General features: G+C 41.3%; 1 protein-coding gene across 1 annotated transcript in view; it reads right to left on the reverse strand.

Moving 5' to 3' along the window:
* Fras1 (Fraser extracellular matrix complex subunit 1) overlaps window positions 1-25,577 on the reverse strand; it is a 406,016-nt gene that overhangs the window by 162,199 nt on the left and 218,240 nt on the right. The window contains exons 19-20 of the mRNA XM_010628378.1: window positions 21,128-21,268; window positions 17,712-17,855 (exon numbers count right to left, since the gene is read on the reverse strand). Of these exons, the coding sequence (XP_010626680.1) occupies window positions 17,712-17,855; window positions 21,128-21,268 (285 nt within the window). The remainder of the gene's footprint in view (window positions 1-17,711; window positions 17,856-21,127; window positions 21,269-25,577) is intronic.

Here is a 25,577-nt window from a genome sequence, read left to right on the forward strand (position 1 = left end):
ATAAAACCAGAGGGCTTCTGCTGCCGTCCACGTCTCCATGTTACACCAGCCCTAAGAAGGTATCCATCATTCCTCAGATGTATTACAGTACATGACAGAGTGAGACCCCAGAGGTGAGGGAGAAACCCCTAAGTGATGTCTAAAAATATCAAACCGTCAACCGCAGGCTTCCCGGAGCATCACATTATCTGAGTTACTTTACAGTTCTTCCTTACTGAGGAGATCATGACCACTTGAGTTTGGAAAGCTGGGCCCTCTCCTTACGTTCACTGCCAGTTTTCATTCTATTAAAAAGTCATGGTGAGCACCAGATCCTCTGAATAATAATTTCATTCCAAAACAATAATCTGAGAGTACTGCATTAATTCAGCCATGAAAACCTCCCTTCCCAATCTTGTCACACAAGAGCCCAGAACACAAGATCCCTTCGGTGAATACACTCCAGGATCCTGCTCGAAAGTTTGGTTGACTGATTTTTCTTAACTCAAATCATAAGGGTTAATAAATCCCTAAGACCTATGAAACACCTTTGTCTTCAGAGGCTTGCAGTCAGAATCTCTCTGCAGGTAGAATTCCTTGGGAGACCTCAACATGAGTGATGAGGCAGTGGGGAAGAAGCTAGAAGCCAGGGCCTCAGGGGTCTGAGGATTAATACTGAGGTTCAGACTCTGAGCCAGCAAAGTGGGGTCCTCAGGGTAGACCTAAGAACACAGACAACAGGCTACAGGGGGCCAGTCTCACAGGCTCACTGCACGCTTCAAGCTCACTCCTGGGGGCCACTGTGTTCTACACAGGAGTAGTCAAGCCGGGTTCAAAGAGGGATCTGGAAATTGTCTTTTTCTGGCTGCAAAGTAATCCATGGAAGAAAATATGGAAATTATTTTTACAAAGTAAGTATGAAAATATCCCTAGGAATGCCTTTCAGAGTTGGAAACTAACATCATTCACATTTTTCTTTTAGTTCTCTTTTCTACACTATTTTATATAGCAAGATCTTTACATAGATGAGATTTTATTAAATGTGCACCTACAGTACTTTTTTACTCAATACTATCAATATCTCCACATGTCATCAGTGCCCCTTTGTAAATATCCTTTGTAGGGGTATTTTAGCATTGAGTAAACAAACAAAAATTGCCATTTTTCTTACAGTTTGAATATTCACTTCCAATTTGTCTCCACTTTTCTAATTTAGGCTATGATAACATCTTTGCATGTTGGTCTGCATTCTAGATTATTTCCTAATGGACAATATTAAAGAGTATAATCTGAAGTATCATGATAGTTTATATTTCTTGAGCTGTGAATATATATCAGGCACTATACTAATTGTATAAACGCATAATCATATCTAAAAAGATGGTGGAAACAATGTTATCAGCTCCATTTTATAAATGAGGACACTGAGGCTCTGAGAAGTCCTTAGCTCACATGTCATATTCATTCATACTCCGGAGCAGACACCTTTAATCCCCACAGGCCTCAAAACAATGTCAAATTCTTAATTGGTATTATAAATTTCTTCCAGAAAGTTTATGTCAATTTATACTTCCAAAAGCCACTGACTGCTCCAACGCTAAGAAATTTGAAAATTGGGGCCAGGGATTTAACTCAGTGATGTCGCTGGTCTCACACATGCTTGGTCCCGAGTTCAACACCCAATACAAAAAAAACAAAACCAGAAAGAAATTTGGAAATTGTAAAAAAGTCTCTGCTACTTTGGTTGGCGAAGATCGGGTTTAAAGCATTGCTTTAACTATTTTTAATCATGTGAGGTTGAGTATGTAAAATTTTCTTTCAAACAATAAAAATATTCAAATGGCTACTGTAATCATTAAGTTTTCAACATTTGAGAGACAAAGACACTGGGTTTATATTTATAATGGGATAATAAATGTGTAATAATAACAATCTGAAGTATCAACCAGTGAGCTTGTAACAGCCAACCTGGCTCCATCTGTGTAAAGCCCAGTGATTCCAGGTGGCCATTTTGTCTTCAGAGGCTTGCAGTCAGAATCTCTCTGCAGGTAGAATTCCTTGGGAGACCTCAACATGAGTGATGAGGCAGTGGGGAAGAAGCTAGAAGCCAGGGCCTCAGGGGTCTGAGGATTAATACTGAGGTTCAGACTCTGAGCCAGCAAAGTGGGGTCCTCAGGGTAGACCTAAGAACACAGACAACAGGCTACAGGGGGCCAGTCTCACAGGCTCACTGCACGCTTCAAGCTCACTCCTGGGGGCCACTGTGTTCTACACAGGAGTAGTCAAGCCGGGTTCAAAGAGGGATCTGGAAATTGTCTTTTTCTGGCTGCAAAGTAATCCATGGAAGAAAATATGGAAATTATTTTTACAAAGTAAGTATGAAAATATCCCTAGGAATGCCTTTCAGAGTTGGAAACTAACATCATTCACATTTTTCTTTTAGTTCTCTTTTCTACACTATTTTATATAGCAAGATCTTTACATAGATGAGATTTTATTAAATGTGCACCTACAGTACTTTTTTACTCAATACTATCAATATCTCCACATGTCATCAGTGCCCCTTTGTAAATATCCTTTGTAGGGGTATTTTAGCATTGAGTAAACAAACAAAAATTGCCATTTTTCTTACAGTTTGAATATTCACTTCCAATTTGTCTCCACTTTTCTAATTTAGGCTATGATAACATCTTTGCATGTTGGTCTGCATTCTAGATTATTTCCTAATGGACAATATTAAAGAGTATAATCTGAAGTATCATGATAGTTTATATTTCTTGAGCTGTGAATATATATCAGGCACTATACTAATTGTATAAACGCATAATCATATCTAAAAAGATGGTGGAAACAATGTTATCAGCTCCATTTTATAAATGAGGACACTGAGGCTCTGAGAAGTCCTTAGCTCACATGTCATATTCATTCATACTCCGGAGCAGACACCTTTAATCCCCACAGGCCTCAAAACAATGTCAAATTCTTAATTGGTATTATAAATTTCTTCCAGAAAGTTTATGTCAATTTATACTTCCAAAAGCCACTGACTGCTCCAACGCTAAGAAATTTGAAAATTGGGGCCAGGGATTTAACTCAGTGATGTCGCTGGTCTCACACATGCTTGGTCCCGAGTTCAACACCCAATACAAAAAAAACAAAACCAGAAAGAAATTTGGAAATTGTAAAAAAGTCTCTGCTACTTTGGTTGGCGAAGATCGGGTTTAAAGCATTGCTTTAACTATTTTTAATCATGTGAGGTTGAGTATGTAAAATTTTCTTTCAAACAATAAAAATATTCAAATGGCTACTGTAATCATTAAGTTTTCAACATTTGAGAGACAAAGACACTGGGTTTATATTTATAATGGGATAATAAATGTGTAATAATAACAATCTGAAGTATCAACCAGTGAGCTTGTAACAGCCAACCTGGCTCCATCTGTGTAAAGCCCAGTGATTCCAGGTGGCCAGCCCCCACTTAGGAGTCCCCTCAGTTAGTGCAGGACAGACCAAACACTGCATCCTGTAGAGTCTGCAACTATGCTACCTTTACTACCTTGTACACAGAAGACTCCAGCATCTGTGTGATACTCTGTTTTAACTAAACTGTGAAAAACTGCCCCGACCACACTGACTTAGCAAAGTCCTGCTCCTGTGAAGTTCCCCTTGTGCTCCCCTCACTCCCTCAGCCCTCCCCAAATAGAAGAGCCCTAAAAGGACGCTGCAAACAGCCTTTCCCTTGTCCAGAGGTTTTGGAGGCCTGAGCCCACTTTGGACTGCTGGCTACGATAATAAAGGATTCCACTTAATTCTGAGTGTGGCGCATCCTACAGTTCCAACTTGCCTGGCCCTGTAACAAGCTCTTCCTCACCCATTGACATCCTCCATTGGACCAGGGAGCATTAGCCATCACATGCTGCCAGAGAAAGTTACCAAAATCAGACCTACAAAGGTACCAAATTTTGAACCATGGATATAGCTCAGTGGTAGAGCACTTGCCTAACATGTGAAGTCTGGGATTCATGAAACAACAACAAAACTACACAAACACTCAATTTGTAAAATGCAGGGCCCAGGTAAAACATAGAAAAGTAAACAATACAGATGTGCAGTGGAACTAACAGACCTTAGCCCTCCATGATCACAGCCCCTACACTCTGCTCTCCACCTCTCCAAAAAGCCTTTCAGCCAGAGAGCAAGGGAGCATTGTATTCGCTGTGCTGTTGCCTTGCCTCTCATGGAACAGGCTGGAAGCAGCCCAGGGGAACAGTGAAGAATCCAGTGGTCAAGTGGATGTGGCTGTGCTTTTTGTCATAATGAGGGCTGTCTCCAACACTGTGTCCTCTGTCACAGGCCACAGGGCAGAAGAGATGTAGCACAGCACTTAGGGCCACTGAGAAGCACAGTGAAAATGAGCGAGGGAGGGTGTGAGGCCATTAGAAATGTCCCGCAGGATGCTACAGGGTGAGGACAGGGTGCCATGGAAGGGTGGGCCTGGGGGAGCAATTCATTTCAAGGAGCAAAAAAGACCTCCCAAGGAGGCTGAGACAGCCACACCAAGTGGGGGTGAGCACGAGAGGACCAGGGCAGGATAAGAGGGTTTGGAAAGAGTTCCAAGAAGAAGGAAAGTCTGTGTAAAAACCCAGCAGCTGCACAGGAGAGGATTCTAGGGAGTCAGAAAAGCTTATAATATGGGTGGATCTTAAAAGACTCAAGCTGAGTACCGAGTTTTTAACATCTTAGTAAGGCAAGAAAAAGAATCTGGATTTTATCATAAAGGCCATTAAGAAAATCGTGTGTGTGTGTGTGTGTGTGTGTGTGTGTGTGTGTGTGTGTGTGTGTCCAGTGAGGTCTCTGTGGTTTTATTATAGATTTAAATTAGAAATTGTTAGACAAAAAAGGTATTTAGTGGTAATGGGAAGACATTAAATTATAGTGAAACCAAAAATCTAAAATTCTGATATACAGTCACTGTCAAAATAAAACCTTTGCTGAGGGGGGCAAGTAGGGCGCCAGCTGTTCTTTACCCTCTCCCCTATGTCACGTCTGCAGAAGCCCGTTCTCTGAAAGTGACAGCTCCCCGCTGAATTGTTCTCTAGGGCTTGTGCTTGACCAGCCAGGCTAGGAATACTACTCCACAAATACAGGAAAAATACTGTGACCCAGAAGGGAGATCTTGAGGTGTGCCTTGGGCAAGAACAAAAACATACGTGTGATCTATCTTTGTGGCATGAGAAGAAAAGACCTTTTTACAGATTTTCATTTCCCAAAACTCCTTTAAAAATGGAAACAATGTGTCCTTTGGCCAAATCCACCTGGTAGGCAGTACTTGTAGAGTGGTCCAATGAAAGAAATAAAAAAGGTATTAAAATAAAAATACTAGGAAAATGCAGGGAATTTTGAGGACCACGAAAAAAGTGAATGTTGGTTACACTACCTAGTTTTCAAAACTCACTTCAAGCCAGGAGAAAAGGGTGCTACTTGGCTGTGTTAACGGTAATTTGCAACTGCCTTGTCAGTTACAATTTGCGATAATGAAGAGAGAACTATCCTTCTGCCAGCTAAATGTATTAATTATATAGCCTAAACATAATTACAAGGTGGTTTGAGCCTCATCTCTGGCCACTACCGGGGGTGACTGAGTCAAGTGAGCTGTGTGGCACCAGTCACTTGACACACAGTCTATTCTCTGGGCTCACTTTCTGAGACTTAGCTCTTTGGAGGCAACTTAAATTCTTCTTGGTGTAACAAACTTGGATCCTTGTTAGACCCACGCTGGAAGGAATACATCAGTTCGAAACTGTCCTTGAAATGGGTATCCTCAGAGAGGCCGATGGGCCCCAGAATGAATCTGTTTGCCACACTCTTTGCCTCCCGCCCCTTTTCTTCTCAAAGGGATGTCTGAAACAATTTCACAGGACACAGTGGAGGAAGTTTAGAATGTCACCGCATAATCTGTATCAGGACTGCACTTACTAAAAAAAAGGGGAATCGGGTCTCCAACCCACCAATCCGGCAGCCTTGGCGAGGATTTAAGTCCCATCCTAAAAAGCCCCATCTGTGCAGTAAGATTTCCACATCTGATCTTCCTGCCTGTAATCAAAAAATGGGAGGCTGACCTCAAATATGTCTAAATGTCGAGTAAGCATCCATTAATGCATAGAAACAATGCAAGCTCTCAGTCTCCTTCTGTTGCTACTCAGTAAGTAAAGTCTTACTTATCACTATTGCCGATTACACCGAAGTGTCTTTTAAATAGAAGACTCATTAAGAGTGACAGGGAAGGAAGAGCGACCCAGGCTACATTTTCACTTAGCCTATTAACTATTAGTAGTGTACAATAAGCACGTTTGTGTTGCAGGGAAGAGGCAGATGGAAGGCCAGTTGTTTGTGTCTGTGCCCCCTTGTTAATAAACAAGCAGCAAATTCACACTCTACATGGGGAAATTAATGAACACATTACAAGGGACCCTGGAAATGGTGTATTAACTCCAGATACAATAAATTCATCTCTCATTTTAAACAGCAGAAGATTCCATTTGTTTTCTAAAAATGCACAGCATGGGGACATGCTAAAAATTTAAACAGATGAAAAATGAATATTGTGATCCAACAGCTACAGCATCGCATCGTCTAAGATGTCACCCTGCAGCTGCGATGGAAGGGCATGCGGTCTTTGCCGTGTGACGCCGTCTTCACATCACAAGGTTCTGCTTCCAGGACTGGCAAGGGTTGCCAACAATCATCATAGATGAAAGCACAAGCAGGGAAATGACTTATTTCACTTCTTTGGAGCAAAGTAAAAAAAAAACTTGAAGATATTAAATGAGTACTGTCAAAACAATGGCTACAGGTGTTTAACAGACAGGGCCTCCTTAGCTGATGGATAATGACCTAAAGAGATACATTTACACAGACAGGGAGATTTTTAATAATGTCCTGTCAGTCCATTGGATTCTTAGGACAACTATATGAAGTGCATTTGGAAGTGGTTAAAACAATAGGCACTTGTGTCTATTTTCATCAGATGAAAAAGAAATGGTGCTGAAACTCAGGGCCTTTAAAGGGTGTAGAACGTTAAGTTCTGGTGTCACTTTTTAAATTGATGGGGTTCAACTTGTGAGATAAGTACAAAAGGAATCAAAAAATAACATACAGATAGCAAGAGAGAAAGAAGAATATTATCTCTTTCCCCTTTGATCATGACTTTAGGGCTAGCCCTCCCATAAGCTCTTAGAAATCCAGGGTTCTTTCTTTCTTAGAGGCTCTGAATTAATACAACGTTCATAAAACAAACAAAACCAAACCAAGCAACCCAAACATTCAAACAAAGCTTTTTTTTTTTCAGGGCCTATGGCTATTGCTCTACTCTTAACAAACCAACCAAGCAGAAAACACAATACAATGACCTTAATGTTATCGGACAGTGATTTCTACCCAGCACTGACAGAATCACCCACACATTGAGAAGTCTGCAGAGGGAGCCAAGGAAATGGCAGTGTGACAAGGGGACAGAGGGAAGTGACCAGTGCAGTGCCAGGGGGTAAAGCTCATGGTTTTGGTGTCAGCTTGCACTGCCAACAGGCACCACGCTGGATTCTGTATCCCGATGCCTTGCATTCAACTTTTATTGAAGTAGCTCCAAAAAAGAAATGGTTCACTTCAATTACCAGCCTCCAGCTGGGTATGAGGCACTCTAGAAGGTAATGCAGGAGGCACAGCTTTGAGTCAGATTCAGAACATTCCCTAGAGATGAAGAGGAAGGGGCAATGAGAAAACAATACTCAAAATGCAGCCAGTGTCAAAGGAGGACCAGAGAATAGTTAATCCAAGGGAGAAAAAGGACTTGAACATTGGTGCTTATTTGATGTTTGCAAACAATGCTGATGCAGGTCATCCTTGTCAGGAGAGCAGACCACAAAACAGCACAAGGCACACAGGAATGGGCAGGTAGAGGGAAGAGAATTAGCATGGATGAAGTTATAGACATTCACTCAGGGACCAAGAGAGACCCAAAGTCTTGGAAATCGTGGAGAGGACTTTAGAATTGTAAGAAGCCATCAAGAAGTTCTGAGCATCAAAGTGTTTTACAATGCAAAGCTGATCTTTAAGAAGTATTACCCTCACCTTGGGAAGAGTGGAAGAGCTTCTGTAGGGAAGAGCCTTCAGGACTAAAAACAAGGCAAGATGAGGGTGGCACTGCAGGGGGAATGGAGGAAAAGGAATACACCCAAGAGCCACTGCACAGGTAGAATCTGAAGACATGGAAGGATAGGAATACAGAGTAGGTGTAGTCAGGACTAGGTGACTCAATGGTCTTCAATTACGTTGATTAAAAAAGAATCACTAATGGGTGAAGAAGAAAGTCAGGAGAAGAAAGAAAAGGACTTGTGGGAGGAAAGGGCTTTCTTCAGCGCTTTTCAGTATGATGTTCCTGTGTACTAGATGTTCAGTGGGTTGAGAGAAATGAAGGCCTAGATGTGATCATCATGTGCATTTGGAATAGAATCTAAGGAAAAAACAGAAATGAAGATTAAAGCTATCAAGGACACTAAGGTCTTAGACAAAGGAAAAGAGAGAGAGAAGGAGGGAAAGAGGGAAAGGAAAGGAAGAAGGAAAGGGAGAAGTAGACAAGCAGAGGGGGAGAGGGAAAGGGAAAAGGAGAGAATGTGTAACCAGAAGAGGAAAGAACCGACCGTAGGACTGGCTAATGAAGGAGACAGGCAGACAGGCTTTGGGTCAAAGGTATGATATAATAAAGCTCCTTTCTCAAAGGAAGGAGAAGAAGGGAAGTAGAAGGCACTGGGACACCTGAGGAGAAAAGGCAAGGCTGCTTTGTTCTGTCTTATCACATGATGTTACTCTCGAAATACAAGAGAAGACAGTTGTGGGTTCAACAAAAAGAGAGCTGTGGAGATCTGAATGGAGGGAGTATGGAGAGCAAGTGGAAAGTGGGGAACCCATGGTGGGTACAATCGCAAAGCCTCAAAAAGAGGTCAATAAGATGCCTGTCAAGAAGTGGAAAAGGTCTGACAGAAATTAGATCAGACAATGAGGCCAACAACAGCAGTCACATATAGCCCTGGAATGGGTGCAAAACCCAGCCGTCGTGCTCACTGGCTATGAGACTTGGGCAAATAACATCTGTAAGCCTGAAAAATGGAAATGGTGCTAATCCTAGGACTGGCCTGTCCAGGTTGCAACACGAAGCAATGCGATAACATAGGTGAAGAGCAGCCACATGGTAAGTGCTCACACACACTCGTCTGCATCTGTAGCCATCCAACAAGAGCTGACATGATATCGGTCATCATGCATGCAACTCAGTCAATGTTTCTCACTGTTTTTGTTGATTACAAGTAAGCCACTGAGGTTTACACCTGTACAGCGTGCCCTCAACTTAAGAACGCTCGAGGTGCAAACTTTCATAGACATGCTGTATAAGATTCACAGGTGTACTGTGTAAGATTCACTTTGTCAGATTATAGACGAATCCAACTTACATTCGCCTGGAATGGAACTTGTTCCTAAGTTGGGGAGTTACTATATAAAAAAAATACATGAGGAAGGTAAGAAGGGAAAAGAAAAAATAAGAGAAAAGGAAAAAAATGGAAATAAAGTCTTTGTAAATAGGGAAGGGTGGAGAGAGTGAAGGGAGGCCAGGGGAACGGGGAAAACTAAGAACCAAGACCTGTCATGTAAAGGTACAAGATCCCAATGATGAACGTAACTGTATTGTATACCTGAAATGCACCAACAAAGAAAAAAATACAAACAAAGAAAAATAGATAAGTATAGTCTTGGAGTTCTACTGCCTTAGTATTAAAGAGGACAAACTGTTTCTAAATTCAGCCATATTCTGTTACACAGGGTCCCACAAGAATTCTCTGCACTTAAGGCCTGCATCATTGTTCCCTGAAAGACATCCTCAGCCTTGGCTTCACTGGGAGGTTTATAGTTGAAAAACCGTGAGATCATTCCACGATTATTAAAGCTAGGCAAGGCATTGTTTAATAAAAAACCCACAAAGGAAAAAAAAATACAAGCTGGTTTTGTTTTGTTTTTATAGGAAGGCCTCAATTTTAGCATATCATGCTCTTTGTTCTGAAAAGAAATGCCCTGAAATATTCAATCTTGCTTCAGCAGACAGTGTGATCTCTTAACACACAAATCAAGAGAATACAGAAGAAACAATCACTGAAAATTCGGGAGAGAGTTCAAGCAATAGGAGATAGGGTGACATGATAAGAAACAAGAAAAGAAAGTGTATTATAAAAAAAAAGAAGATAAGGAAAGCAAAAGAAGTATTTTTTTTAAAATGAAGGCACAAGAAAATTGAAAAAGTACAGAGATAGAACAGAACCAAAAGGAATGAAAAGGAAGATGAAAAAAGAAGAGATAAGAACCAAAACATGGATCATACCAAGAACAAAGATCCTTGATCAGAACACCATGCATTAGACAGGCCAGACAGACACTGGATGCCTGATTTCCAGCAGTTTTGCACAGCATTCCTTGAGCACCATTTATGTGCTGGTCAGGCACTCTGCAGAGCTTTTAAAAAAATTTTCAAGTGAACAAAATAGGGATTATCTAGTATTCCCCATTCTGCTGGAAGGTTTCTTTGTGGTTGAAAGCCTGTGAGTAAGGTCATTCTGTATTATTTAATAAAAGTACCACAAAGGAGAAAATACGAATCGTGTTTTGTTCTGTTTCATTTTAGGCAGGCAACAGTTTTAGTATAGATCATGTGTTTTGTTTCTTTGGCTTTTTTTTTTCTGAGAAGGCATGTGAGAAAATGCTTTGAGAATTATTCATCCATGGATACATGCTTATTATTGTCTTCAATAACATGGAAAATGTTGAGTCAGAGGTGTAATCTTGGAAATCCTATTTAACCTACCATGATCTAGGCAAGCAATAAGTCCCTCTCCTGCTCACTACCACTCAGATTCAGGAAAGGAAAATGGCCAAATTGTTACACAAACATAAATGAATGTGACCTAGCCACTAAAAATAACTGTGTCATCCTCCCAATATGGCCAACATGGAAAATATGTACATTAAAGTGATATTTAAGGGCTGGGGATTTAGGTAAGTGGTGCCCCCACCTGCCTCACAAGCACAAGGTCCTGAGTTTGATCCCCACTACCACACATACATACACACAAAAGTGATATTTAACAGAATAACTGAATGTAATCATCAAAAATACAGATATGTATACATTTAAAAAGATCGGAGTAAATGTAGAATAACATAATTATTAAAATTTAGTATGTGTTATTGTTTTTCTTTTTCTTTTGTTTTTTTTTGGTACCTGGGATTGAACTCGGGTCCTTGCACTTGCAAGGCAGGCCACTGAACCGCTGAGCTAAATCCCCGGCTTTTTTTGTTGTTGTTGCTGTTGTTGTAACTGTTTTTCTTGAGTTTATTCATTTACTAAGGATGATAAGCAGCAGAAACACATGAACACACGACAGGCCAAGTCAGCTTCCTTAGTGCTCAAACCAGATTAGTGAGTTCTTGCAACTTTCCCCGACAGTTCCTCTCCGAGCTATCTTACTTGTCACACCAATGTGTCACTGATCCAGCAATCAAAAACTCATCTCTGAGCCAGTACTCTGTGTGATCAGTTGTACGAGGCAGAGTACAACAAATGGTGAAGTATATGGATTCCAGAATCACACTGTCAGATTCAAATAGTGCTTCTATCGCTCCCGACTTTCTGGGTTAATTCCTTAACTCTGTATTGTAGGTTCTTTCTAGGTAAAATGGGGGATGAAATGGCTATCGACCTGGGATCATCAGGGATGCTGTAAGGCAAAATGCATTTGAAGCAATCTGCACAGCACTTTCCACACAGTGAGTCTTACAGCCATCACCCATGAGAAGATCACTCGCACAGAATGGGGGCTGGTGGAGCGCAAGTGCTAGGAAGAAACGACCAGAATACTAAGAATTATACTGTGAGAGAGGCCAAGAGGAAGCTGGTTCTGGGAGGGGAGAATGCTGAAGCGGGCACTGAGGAGAGTACATAGGACTGTGATGATCAAAATAAGACAGTAGCCACATTTACTGAAGTGGTTCTTTCCCTCCTCTCCATTTATGACAACAGCACCAACCCACCTCCCCACATAGTAGAAGCTGCTGCAAAGCCTAACCGGCTCTTATCCCTCTGACCTCAAGTCACTGCATGGTGGAGAGGCCAGGTGGGGGTACTGGAACTCATAGGGCTCCTTCCCGGGAGTTCAATTTGACATCCCCCCCGTAACTCAGTGCTGCAGTTTTAACAGCTTATTACAAAATAAAGATCTGTTGCTCTTTTAATATGTGCATTTCTATTTGTTCCCCCCAACTTTTGGGGCCCTTCCTTCAGAAGTTCATGGAAAGAACTCAAAGGTTTTCTCTTTTGCTTTGTTTTTTGATTTGGAAGAAAAATGTGCTCTTCAGGAAGTGAAGGGTGTCAGACACGCATGTCTTTGTGTGAGCCTTTTGCCTGCTCACAGAAAATGAAGGAAGAGAGAAGGAAGGAGGCAAGCAGAAGGAAAGGAGGAAGAGGGAAACAGAAAGGGGAATGGAACGGAGGAGGGAGGGAGGGAAGTCTACATATAGGTGAATAATATTTCATTACCTTTAGAGGGTGTCAATAAATTACTCAAAATATTAACATTAGTTAGTTTAGGGTTTCCTACAAATTGTTCTGTAAGCCACTGGTTAGTTCTGTGGGAGGCTGTAAAGGAAGGAAGGCTTTTCCACTCAAATGTTTGGGAAATGATGCCCAGCCCACTTTATCTTAATGATTCACATGCATTTTTAAGGTTTTAAGAACTCCTATAATAATAAAAGTTGCTTAAACTTATCTAACAAAAATCCATGGCCAAAAAAAGTTGAGAGTATTTTGTTCTCATATTTATTTGGGCCAAGAACCTTTGCTGAATGTAACGTCCATCCTCATTGCTTAGACCTCGATTCTCATGGAATACAACATGAAAAAGCTCTGTGTGATATTTCTGTACTGTTATTCACTTACCTTCTTTCTCTTACATTCCTATACAGATTTGTGAAAAAGTGAACCAGCTTAAAAAAGACTGCAGAACAATAATAAATTCTTAATCTCCCAGATTTTTACCACCCTAACAAATCAGCTATTATAATCTGTCCATTCTTCCCCTCTACAGGAAGAACTAAGAAATTTAGCCATCCCATTAGGCATTCCACAAAATCTAAGGCCTATTTATTTTTTATTCATCTGCATTTGGATATTTCCCTCCTCAGGTTTTGATCTGTGTTTTCTTTTTAGTTTACCCCCCCTGAACTATGTAGTTCAGACTGCTCTGGAACTCACTATGTAGCCCAGGCTGGTCTCGAACTCACAGCAATCCTCCTGCCTCAGCCTCCTGAGTGGTGGGATTACAGGCGTGCACCACCACGCCTGGCTTAATTTACCCTTTTCTATAAAAAGGAGAAAGCTTTAGCTGGAAAGACATAAAGCAGCCTAGGATTTGAAAATTTTTGATAATGCCGAGATGTGAGGACAAAAACAACTATGAAGAAGAACCCAGGCTTCCATAGCACTTCACCATGACTGCTGCAATCTTATGTACCCCAGCCTCTCACCCCAGTTCATTTATCTTTGTTGAAAACCTTCACCCCTGGCCTAAATCTCACAAAGTATGTATTTGCTTTGACTGACTTGAAGGAAAAAAAAATCCCACACATATGACACCTCCATATGTGAAAACACACTGAGGTTACTGGACCTGTTCCCAGGATGTGTTTACTCTTGTCTGCGTGATAGATCAGATGTAATTTTCTATTTTAAATGGCTAAGTGTAATTAAGAGGCCTCTGATGATGATCTTGTGTGCAGTTCAGACAAAGACTAAACCCTGTAAGAAAATCCTGCTCCACTGGAAGGCACTCACACTGCGAACAGGGAGCACAGAAGGTCCTCCTCACGGCTTCCGGTGAGCCAGGACTGCCAAGGACACAGGAAGGACACTCTATTTTGCTCTGCCCGTCACTGCAATGCTCCTCACGCTTTCCTAGGTTTAGATAAAAGTCATCTAAACATTCCATTAGGTTAACTATGACTTGAATAAAATGGCATTTAAAATGGCATCCAGGACAAAATTAAGATAGGAGATGAGCTCCTGAGGGCCATAGTAAGAAACCTATTCACTTATCCCTTCAACCTCCTGGACAGCTTCCCCTGGATGCCAACTGTCACCTCAGGTTCAGCTTATCCAATTTCAAAGGCAGTCTTTGCCCTGCCTCTCAGACCTGTTCCTGGCTTTGTAAATGGAACTCTCCTTCCCTTGAATATCTGTGACCTGAAACTTGAAAGCCCTCTATGAAGCTTCATCATTACCACTTGGGCTAAGAGATCAACAGTTTCTGCTGCTTCTATTTAGCTGAACCATAAGAAATTACCACTCTTTAATCACTTTTTTTCCCATAAAACAGCAACCGTACACAGGTCAGCCTGAGCATCATTTGTACCTAAAGAATCCAAGACCTCTTTCCTCCATTTCCTTAGCAACTCCCTCATTAAAACCCTTCATCTCTGCTCTGGATTCCTGCAGTTCCCTCCTGAAGGTCTTCCTACCCTAGTCTCATCTTCTTTCAAGTCATCTCCTGCCAATCTTTCTCATCACAGAAATGTGACTGTGACAGTCCCCGCGTAAACACCTTATGGCAGATCTCCATAACCGTGACGACAAAACATGTTCTTCCTGAACTGAGTGTATGGAGTCTTCCTGCTCTGGCCCCACTTCCCTTTATTTTCCTCCAAGTCCCACCATTCTGATACCCAGGGCTGGAGCTCTGTTTAAGTCTCTATGGGTGACTGAATAATCATCCTCTTTGGAATTATTGGATTCCGCTATCCCTCAAATCTCCTTGTCCCTCTAACTCTCACGCCCCTTTCATAATCATCTCAGTTGTGACATTTCTACCTTCTAGTCTGGGTGGAGTCCCGTGCCACAGGCTTGCCTTTGGACCCTGTGCTGCGCATAGAGAACTGCACCAATATCATGCTAATCATGTGTGCCCTTCTGGAGTGGGCTGAACTGTCCCTCCGCCAATTCATTTGTTCAGGCCCTCCTGTATATATGTGGCTGGATACAGGGCCTTTAAAGGGCTGCTTTATTCTGGGGCTAAGAGGTGGGCCAAATCCATCCTGGGTGGTATATTTACAAACAACGAAGACAGATATGACTGTGAGAAGAGGAAGCCAGAGGTGACCATCATCTACACATCAAGGAGAGGGGCATCAGAGGATGACAACCCTGTTGGCACCTTAATCTTGGACTTGTGCCTTCTAGAATTCTCACAAAATACAACATTTCTGTTGTTTATACCCAATTTGTGGAGTTTTCTTATGACAACTTTAACAGATTAATTCCCTCAACTACATTTCTTCAGTGAAAGCCCTACATTTTATTCATCTTTGTATCCCTAGGGCCAAGAATAGTGCTTATCCTGGAACAGAGCTTGGATTTAGTGATTGATGAATCAGTAAATGAATGAATGTGTTGCAATACTACAGACAAATGTGAATTGTTTAGAAAAGACATACAGTACCTTCAGTGAGAAAGTAAACTTTTGGGTCAAAATATTTCTCTGAAAGCTCAACAACTGAAATTGGTACTCAAACTTCTCCATAACAAATGCTCTTATACCAATCTTCACTAAACAAAGGATTTCCAAGCTCTAGATCATGGTTACCTTGTTTAAAAACATGGTATAAAATACCTAATTCCAAGGACAGCCAAGTTTTGTGCTTTCTAGCTCATTTTAGTGGGACTTGATCTTCTAAGACTGGGGACTTTCAGAGTCATTTAACTCAGCCCCATGATTCTCTATTCTAATGATCCCTTATTAGCCTTAAAAAATTAATGCAACTCCTAATCACCTAATTTACTGTCAAAGAGTGCTCTGGACTTTGGAGAGAATAGATCTCATTAAAAATTAAAATTTTCCAATCTCCTTATAAAAAACATTTATTTATAAAATACATCCCAGCATAAAATTTTTAGGGTCCACAAAATAGGGTCCAGAATAAGTTGGAAATAGAATAGCCATCATGAAGGATGTAGTTTAGGTCCTACCTTCTCATTCTTCCTGATGCCAACCCCTCCTTGCTCTAGTCCATTTTCTACACAGCTCACAGAATTCTTGCCTATAACACCCTGTGTCAATTTACTTACAAGTACTTCACTCTGTTGGAGGACTCCCTGGCCATGAATGGCCTAGATCCATCACCTTCTAGGCCTGGCTCTTGGTAAACTGCATTTGGACAACCTGCCTGAGCACCCTCTGTCCAACCAAATCCATGGGATTCTTCTGGAAACATTTTAGGTTCCAACGCCTCTGTACTATTTTCCCCTGCTGAAATCCTACATCCTTAAATGTCTAAGAGTGTCACTGCATATGAATTGCTTTGTACTATTTGTTAATGGTGTCTTTGGTTAATCTCCTTAGGTAGCCTGAAATATCTTTGAGGTCCCTCATGTATTAACTCGGTAACTTGTGATAACTGGGTTTTCAGTAAACATCCACAAATGTGCTTTGATCGTTTGCTATGATTTGAATATGTTTTGGGTCCTCAAAGGGTCTGTTGTTATTAAAGCTTGGTCTGTGGGGATTGCTACTGGGAGATGGTAAAAACTTTGAGAGTGGGACCTATCTTTGAACCTTGCAAACTGAGCTAAACCTTTTCTCTTTGTAAATTAGTGGTCTCAGGTATTTCAGTGTTGTATCACGAAGCTGACCAACACACCATATCAGGAACCCCTTAGATCTCATGGTAGGTGCTCCTGGAATCCTAAAGTTAGCTTCAGTAACTAAAATCAAGCTTACAAACTGTAATAGTAGTCACTAAGGTGCTAATGTCTTTCATTTACCTACTTCTCAGACTGCCCTGACTGGCAGCACCAGTAAACGAACTCAGATCCTGCAGATGGTGGGGTTTTGGATTTAGCCTAAAGCCTGGACCCTAAGATTCTACCTCTTGTTGCCTCTAAAATGTTTCCACAGTTTTCACCATTGAGCTTTTGCTCTGAATCTAGCAATTTTCATTTGACAGTTTTCATTCCTATCAGGGTACGGAATTTGATCCCCAATGTCTGGTCTTAAGATCTTGTACAAAAAGGATGCTGACAAATCCTCCAGCCAGGTCAACACCTCCAGCATCCATCCTACTGGGTCCCAGCTTGCTGTTTGTTTGTTTGTTTGTTTGTTTTAATCTGAATTTTATAATAAGGGGTTAAATCCTATATCCTAAGGCAACTGTTCCACTGCTTAGCTAATTTCCCTAAACTTCCACACCAGGGCTAATGGTAAAAGTTCTCCACAGCAAGGGGCCATAGATACCACAGATAGAGGAAGGTCGTCTTTGGAGTGACTGACTTGAAAATACATTTTGCTCTCCGAGCATGAAGTTGACAAATGCACAGACAGATACTATAATCATTTCATTCTTTGTTTATATGAGATTCTAAGTTCTTCTAGGACTTGCAAGAGTCTTCTTAGAAGCCTGACTCAAATCAACAAATAGTCTAACTAAGGGCAAGAGTGAGGTGAGTTCCCAGACATGAGACAAATGTCTCCTGTAAATGGGGCTCCCAATCCACGTCCAAATGACAAGTGCCACAGACCCCATGATCCTGGGGTACAGAGCCCCAGCAGCAGCCTCATGGTCGCCCTGGACTGAGAGGTTTCACTCACCCGTGCAGTAGCCCACGAGGTTGAGGAACTGCTCCTCTTTGCATCCAGTATTGCAGTACCCACTGGTCAGAGTGCCATGAGGGTGACAGGAGGTGCAGTCAGATTCCAATGGCCCGCGGCACTGCCTACAGGTCGGGTGGCATTCTGGGGGAAGTAAGGGCCAGGATTAGAACCAGTTGCTCAGCACACAAATGTAAGTAGTAGTAAATGTATTCCACAAGCTCTAATTATTTTTTAAATTTACTTATTAATTTGTTTGTGGTGATTAATTGGTTGGTGATTGAACCCAGGATCTCATATATGCCTGGCAAGTACTCTACCACTAGGTTGTAATTCCAGTCCCTTTTTAATTGATTTGAGATAAGGTCTTGCTAAGTTGTCCAGGCTGGTTTCAAACTTGGAATTCTCCTGGCTCAGCCTCCCAAGTAGCATGGGTACAAGTGCATGCCATAAGCACAAGGTCCTAATCATCTTTTGGAGATACCTGAGCAAGCTTTGCATTTCCTTAGACTTGGGCAACAGGCTGCGTTACTGGTATCAACAAGAACACTGTTCACAAACATAGCATGGAATCCATAACTATAAAAATAGGAGCAGTGGGCCTCACATTCCTGAGGACCAGAAGAACCACCCCTCTCTGTGTAAGTAAAAAAGTTCAAGTCAGAGTCCAAACCACAAATGTGAGTGGTAAGACTCTATTGCCCCAAAACATCATGCAAAGAGACAGTGGGACAGGGAGAAGGGGACATTTGCTTCTCAGAAATTCCTGCTGACAAGGAGGGAAGTGAACCGTAACAGCAAGTGACACTGAGATGAGCTGTCTACAACTTGGATGCCTGTTTTATCTGCAGTACAAAATTAAAATCAAAGAACAGAAGAAATCCCCTTCTGGAGGTTATCATGAGCTACATTTGAAGTTCAATTCCTTATGCAAAATTATGTCAAAGCTATATCTCCTTCCACATCAACACCAAACTAACAAGGGATAATACACTGGGAAAGCTCAGGTGAGCCTTGGTAAGGTGCAGGCAATAAAGATAAGTGTGGCATAGAATCAAAGCATGTCGCAGCCAGGCCACATACACTGCCAAGGCAGGCAGCAGAACTTGCCAGAGAAGCCAGGATTTGTGTGCCAAGGACCAGCAGGAACGAGGGTGTCGGATTCCAAGAGGTGGGGGATGAGCAGTATACTTGCAGCAACTGATGAATTCCCTCCTGGCACACGGCTGGTGCAGAGCAAAGGCAGAGATTTTGAGTAAAGTTAACTGCCTCGCACTCCTGGCAAGAGGCCAGGAGAAGATAAGTGGTTATTAAAAAAAAAAAAAAGCAAGCAAGAAAAGGCAATGCTGATTAGAAGGATCACCCGGTGCATTCCTGAGGCTCCTGACTTTAAAAATTCCTACCCAGAGATATGAGTGTCCTGGGATAAGTTCTACCACCCACTTCTTCCTCCCCACCAGAATATTTCCAGTGACCTGGGTGCCCTGACACTGGGGGTGCCACGCATCTGCTGGCTTCAACGGGTTGGAGAAGTGTTCGAGGAAAAAGCTTTTACCCTCATAGAAACAACCTGGGTAGGATGAAAGCAGGTTTTCAAGGACAACGGCACTAGGAGCATTGATAGAGTGTTAAGCTAAAGCAACTCACTAGAGCCCCGGAGAGATGCACAGGTATTTTCGAGGGAAAGGAAGAGAATTTCAGAATAAAACAATACTGATTTTCAATTGTCTAAATTTGTGTTGGTTCTAGAGTTCCTCCTTGGCATTTAATGAATCTAATCAATACTAATTTACTTTAAAATTTCTATAAATTTACTGCATATTTTATGACTTCAAAAAAACTTTCATCACAACAAGCATCCTATCAGCTGGCCTCAACTGTCTATTTCTGGAAATAAAATAAGAATCATGACAGAACATGCTTTGCCCCCTCCATTCCTATAAGAATACAAGAAGGAGCTTAAATTTTAGTATTTTGCCAATTCTAATAAAATCCAGCACTAATCTAAAGTACTAATTTTTAGAATCTCTGTCACTGCATCGTAAAGGTGCACAGGCTGTTAAAGAAGGAAATATCCCCTGGGCCTCTTGCTGCTCTCAGCAGTGGAAGGGAAGGACAGACCTGCACTGCCACGCGTGTCCAGTGCTGGGTCCTACCTTTGTGCATTCACAACCTCGGTGCTGTCTCCAAGATGCCCTAGGGCCTGTATTCAGAAGCACTGTCCTCACTGGAAGATGGAACTAATCCTTCAAAACTAAGCTGTGCTGCTATGATAGACAGAATATAGCGGAAGTCACCACAAGACTTCCGAGGATAGGTCCTGAGGCAGCTGCTCCTTGGCCTCTGAGTATTTACTGGGGTGGGGGTGGGGGCAAATGAAGTGTATGGAAGCCGAGGAGCAGGCACAGCCATGCTGTGAGGAAACTCAGTTTACCACAGAAGAGGCCTCACAGAATAAGTGATTCCTGACTGACCCAGGTGACCAATGTGTCAATGAAGACGCCACTACACGCTCCTCCGAGAGCCAAGCAGCTGGCCCATCAATTCTCAGATCTAGAAAATAATCAATTACTGGTCTAAGTCACTAAATTTGTGTTGTTCTAAGGCACTAATTTTGAGTGGCAATAGATAACCAGAGCAGGACCCCATGAGTAAAAGAGGTTCTTAGCCTCTTCGAGTATTTCAATCTGCAAATATCAAGGCAGTCCTTGACTTCATATGTCAAAAGAAAAGGGGAGTATTTCTACATATACTTTTTCATAATATGGAAACTTTCATGACTTAATGTTTGGAAGAAAATAAACGTAAAAGGATACAGCACTAATTTTTTTCTCAGCTATGTAACAGCACTACTAAAAGGTAGATCAAAAAGGAGTATTTTACCAGGTTAAAACTGTTGCTTTTGAGATATAGGATTATCACGATCCCCATCCTCAAACTTTTATTTCTTTTTTTTTTTCCTATTCTGAACTTTTAAACTTGCTAGAATGAGCACATATTCCTTTAATAATCAGAAAGATAAGCTTTTAAACTTTACAGAGAGCCGTATCAACAAAAAGTTATGATCAACCGAGCTTGGGGTCTTACAGGACAAAAGCATCACTGTTGAAAACGTGAGAGCAGTTATCTGTCTAGATGATGGCCTTCCAGGCCCCAAAATAAAAAAAACCCAGTTCAGAGTTTATTCAAATACTACTGTCTCTAATATAAAGCTGCTTCTAACTTTCATTTAGACCTGCTTCTCTACTGGAAGCACAGGATTTCTCTTGTTCCCCTCATTCTATCCTCTTTGCCTGCAAATTTAAAACAGCCCTACCCTCATCCTGGGATGGCAAGGATTCTAATCACGTACCTGGCGGCACTGAGAAGGTAAAGCTTGGGTACTGGGACTCAGCCTGAGCAGGGCACATACTCACCTGTGCAGTCCCCTGCCTGGTTGAAGTAGCCCTCTGGGCACTGGGAGAGGCACTGCCCATGCAGCAGCACGTGGGAAGGCTGGCAGGTGGTGCAGTCACGGGGGCTCTTCCCTGCACACCCTAAACACGATTGGTGGCAAGCTGGGGGAAAGACAAAGCAGAGGAGATGGTCAGGAAAGCCTGGACATTAGCAATTCTACGTGTAGATTTTTAATATCCCACATGAGCACTATCATCCAGTTCAACCTAACACTCAACACTCCATCTAAGAAAAGTAGACAGTTTTCAATTTACAAAGCATTTATAGGGATGTAATCTCACTGCATGTGGAAAAGGAGCACCTGTACTTTTTATTTTAGCATCTGTACTTTGTTCAACCTGTGAGACCACTTTAGAGATCAATTTAATTTTAGAGGGACAGAGTTGTTTAAAAAATTTTTAGCAGGAAAAAAATGTGATAAAAAGAACCAGGGGGCTGGGGATTTAGCTCCGTGGTCCTGACACCTGGCTTCCAAGTGCAAGGTTCTCAGTTTGATCCCTGGTACCAAAAAAAAAAAAAAAAAGTAAAAAAAATCCCTGTGTAGCCTCAGGCCCACAATCCCAGCTCCAGGTCTCCCAGTAACATTCCTTAGCTGGAGTAAAGTCTGCTCATCTGCTTGGATTTCCAAACAATGGGGCAAAGGTCTCACATACCCTTTCCAAAGGACAATCTCCCACAAGGCAAGCACTGGTGGAACCCAGACCAGGGAAAACACAAATGCCACAAAACAGAATTAACCGTTTGCAGGGTAATAACATTTCTTTCTTCCCAGGGTCATGCTCTCAGAGAATGTCAAACAAAGAACAGGAAGCCAGAAACAGTGCTCCCTTCCTTGGGACAGCTCATACTATCACTAGATACTTTTGCAGCCTATGAGGCTGCTCAAATGAAATAGAAAAGGTGGGAGAAGCTTTACTGATTGATTCCAAATGTTTATATGGCGCCTCCTCCTTCCTAGAGCAGGACATCCAGAGAAGAACTACTATTCAGCACCTAAGCATGGAAAACTACTTGCAAAAGAGTGACAGACAACTAACAGGAATGATGGGAGACAGCACGGCACAGAGAGTAAGAGCATAGTGTTACAGCTCTCCTTGGCCTTGACTAAGTTACGTGATTTCTCCCTTCTCCTGCTTCCTCATCTATGAAAGAAAGGCACAACGGTACCTACTGCAATGGGGAGCTGTGAACCCTAAGTGGGCTGATGCATGTAGTGCTGGACCCCCAGGAAGAACCTAATCAATCTTAGCTATAATTATTACTTACCCACTGGTGTAAAGAGACTAAAGAAAGCAAAGAGAAAGAAAAATCTCTGCCTGTCTCTATCAGGTATTTATGGGTAAAAGGGACATGTACATCATTTCTCAAGGGAGGCCACCATATTCATCCTGCCTTTTTATTTCCTGTACTTTGGATTCTTTGCCTTGTGCTGATTCTGCACAGACTGCACCTCCCACAGCTAGAAATTCCTAGAGATGATGAATGATTAGCTCCTGGCCTGCTTTGCACATGCAAACCAACCAATCCAGTCCGCACCCTACCACCTCACTAACAAGCTATTACATACACTCTGGGACACTATTCTGAAGAGTAATACAAAGACTTGGATCTTTTTATTATTTATATCATAATTGGCATATGTTTATGATCATCATTGCATATCTTGATTTCTTTTGCTCACCTTGTCCCCTCACTTCTCCTTTTCCTTCATCTCCTCAGTCACCTCCAAAAAGTCTACCTCTCTGTTTTCTACCATCTCTCCTTTATTTTACTCTATAATCTATTTATATTCTGGATTTCTCATAGAAGAGAAACCATGTGATATTTAACCCTCGGCACCTGATTTATTTTGCTTAGTATTACGGATTCAAGGCACACCGGATTTTCCTAGAAATGACTCATTTATCGTTCTTTAAGGCTGAGGAGTATATACATATACACCGCATTTTCTCTTTTCATCTTTGATGGGCCTATGTTGCTTCCAAGATTTAGCTATTAGAGTGGTACCTCAGGTTATAAACTTAATTCATTCTAGTCACAAATCAAATGTGAGGAGAACTGAATCAAATTTGAAGGTTAGGTTCAATGTTGACTTTATAGGGAAATTTAATTAGGTTTGTGCAATTGAGTTTACATCCAGAATTGTGGAAATAACTAAGTACATGAACTGAGGTACACTTACAAATCATGCTGCTGCAAATATGGGCATGCATGTATCACTAAAGTATGATGTCTTCTTAGGGGAATGGAAAATAGAAGAATCAAGATACATTACGTACAGGTACAAATTCCCTATGATAAATGTTATCATTTTGTGTATCTAAAATGTACCAATAACATTTTTTAAAAAGACTTAAACAAAGTGACATCTTTAACTCCTTCAGGAAAAAACTCAGGAGAGGAATAGCTGGGTGAAATGGAATTTCTATTTTTAGTTTTTTGAGGAACCTTCATACTGATTCCCGAAGTGTTTGTACTAGTTTACATACTGACCGACAATGAAGAATTTTTTTTTCTCACACCCTTGACAGCCTGTGTGTTGGTTATGTTTTGTTTTGATTATGTGATGATAGTCATTCTTTCTGGAGTAAGATGGAATCTCAGTGTTTTGATTTGTACTTCCCTGATGGCCAGAAACACTGAACTTTTTTTTGGTCATTTATACTTGTTTTGAGAATTATCTATTCATTTCATTTACCCATTTTTTGATTACTTCATTTGTTTTGGGAGGGTCTATTTTATTTTTAGTTCTTTATATATTCTAGATACTAGTTCTCTGTTCAAGAAGTAGTTGAAATAATTTTTTTCCCATTCTGTAGGTTAACGCTTCAATCTACTGGTTGTTTCCTTTGCTGTGCAGAGCCTTTTAATTTGATATAGCTCCATTTGTTGATTCTTGGCATTATTCCTTGTGCTATTGAACATTTTGTTAATGAAATCCTTGCCTATACCTATGTCTTCAACTGTGTTTCTTATTTTATCTTTAAGAGTATTTCTGCTTTTCTATCTAAATCTTTGGTCCATTTTAACACATGAGAGATAGGGACCACATTTTATTCTGCCTATGGATAACCAGTTTTCCCATCACCACTGGGTTAAAGATACTATCTTCTCTCCATCATATGTTTCTAAGTTTCTTTAGCATATGTATTCAATCTATGGCTAAAGGTGTATTGGGTTGTTTCTGTGTTTCCCGTTCTATTCCACTGGTTTACATGTCAATTTTTGTGCCAGTACTGTAAAAGGGAGTTTAGTTTAGCCTATACATAGACAGCTGACAAACGAAAGGGCTTGAGGTAGAGTGGTCATCCCCTTGATAAGAATTAAAATAAGAATAGGAAGTAGGGGTGAGGGGGCAGTGGTGCTGCACCTGCCTTACAAGCACAAGGTCCTCAGTTCAATCCCTGGTACCTTAAAATAAAAGGACAGGCAGTAAGACTTTGGCCAGAAAAGGAGTTGCTCAGACAAAATGGAATGCAACCCCTCCCTGCATCCAGGGCTAAGCTTCCACGAACTTAAAAATGCAGAATAACTGGTTTTCTTTTAAAATTGGTTTCCTTTAAACTCTGCAGGCTGAGTAATTGGTTTAGAGGGTCTGAGTTCCAGTTGGGCATTTTAAATGCATAGAGCTGTGATATGTGGCTACTAAACAAATGAGCAAATTCCTGTGCTTTGCATATCCATAAAAAGTTCTGGAGTGAGGGGCCACATCAAACCTGCTCGGGATTCCCCTCAACCAGAAGCTGTTTTTCTTCTTACTTCCAGTAAATGCTCTCCTAACTTCCTTCCTTTTCCCCATGACTTCATTCTTCAACTTCATGCGTCGACAGGTTCTGTTCTACATGGTCTGTACGAAGTTAGCTGCTTCCTTACCACACTGGTTTTATCACTATAGCTTCACTAGTATAACTAGTATAACTTGTAGTACTAGTATAACTTGAACTCTGATGCCTCCTGCTTTGCTATTTTTGCTCAGGATTGCTCTGGACAGTCTTGTATTCTTTGAGTTCTATTATAGACAGCTAAGTTAGGTAAAAATACAGACAGTCAGGTAGGGCTGGGCCTTCAAAAGAGTCAGTACAAAAGAAAGCAAAAAAAAACAAAAAAACATTTCAACTGTGGCCAGAGGCACATCTGTTGGAGGCCAGGCCTCAGGACAAAAATGAAATGAACAGGCCCATACACTACCCTAAGAGATAAAACAAGTGGTGACACACAGCCTAACAAAGTCTAGACAGACATCAGTCACCCCTTTGGGTGACCAAGACATTATGTTCTAAGACAGGTCTTTGCTCTTTCCACATACACTTGCTAAGTGATCTGTGTCCCCATTAGATCAATATTACCTAAGCAGCTATACTTGTAATCTCATTGGTTGTGTCCAATGTTATACCTACCTTGTGTTTTTTG

This window comes from Fukomys damarensis, unplaced genomic scaffold (genome assembly GCF_012274545.1).
Source record: "Fukomys damarensis isolate Sample0158 unplaced genomic scaffold, DMR_v1.0_HiC HiC_scaffold_32, whole genome shotgun sequence".
NCBI classification, from domain to species: domain Eukaryota; kingdom Metazoa; phylum Chordata; class Mammalia; order Rodentia; family Bathyergidae; genus Fukomys; species Fukomys damarensis.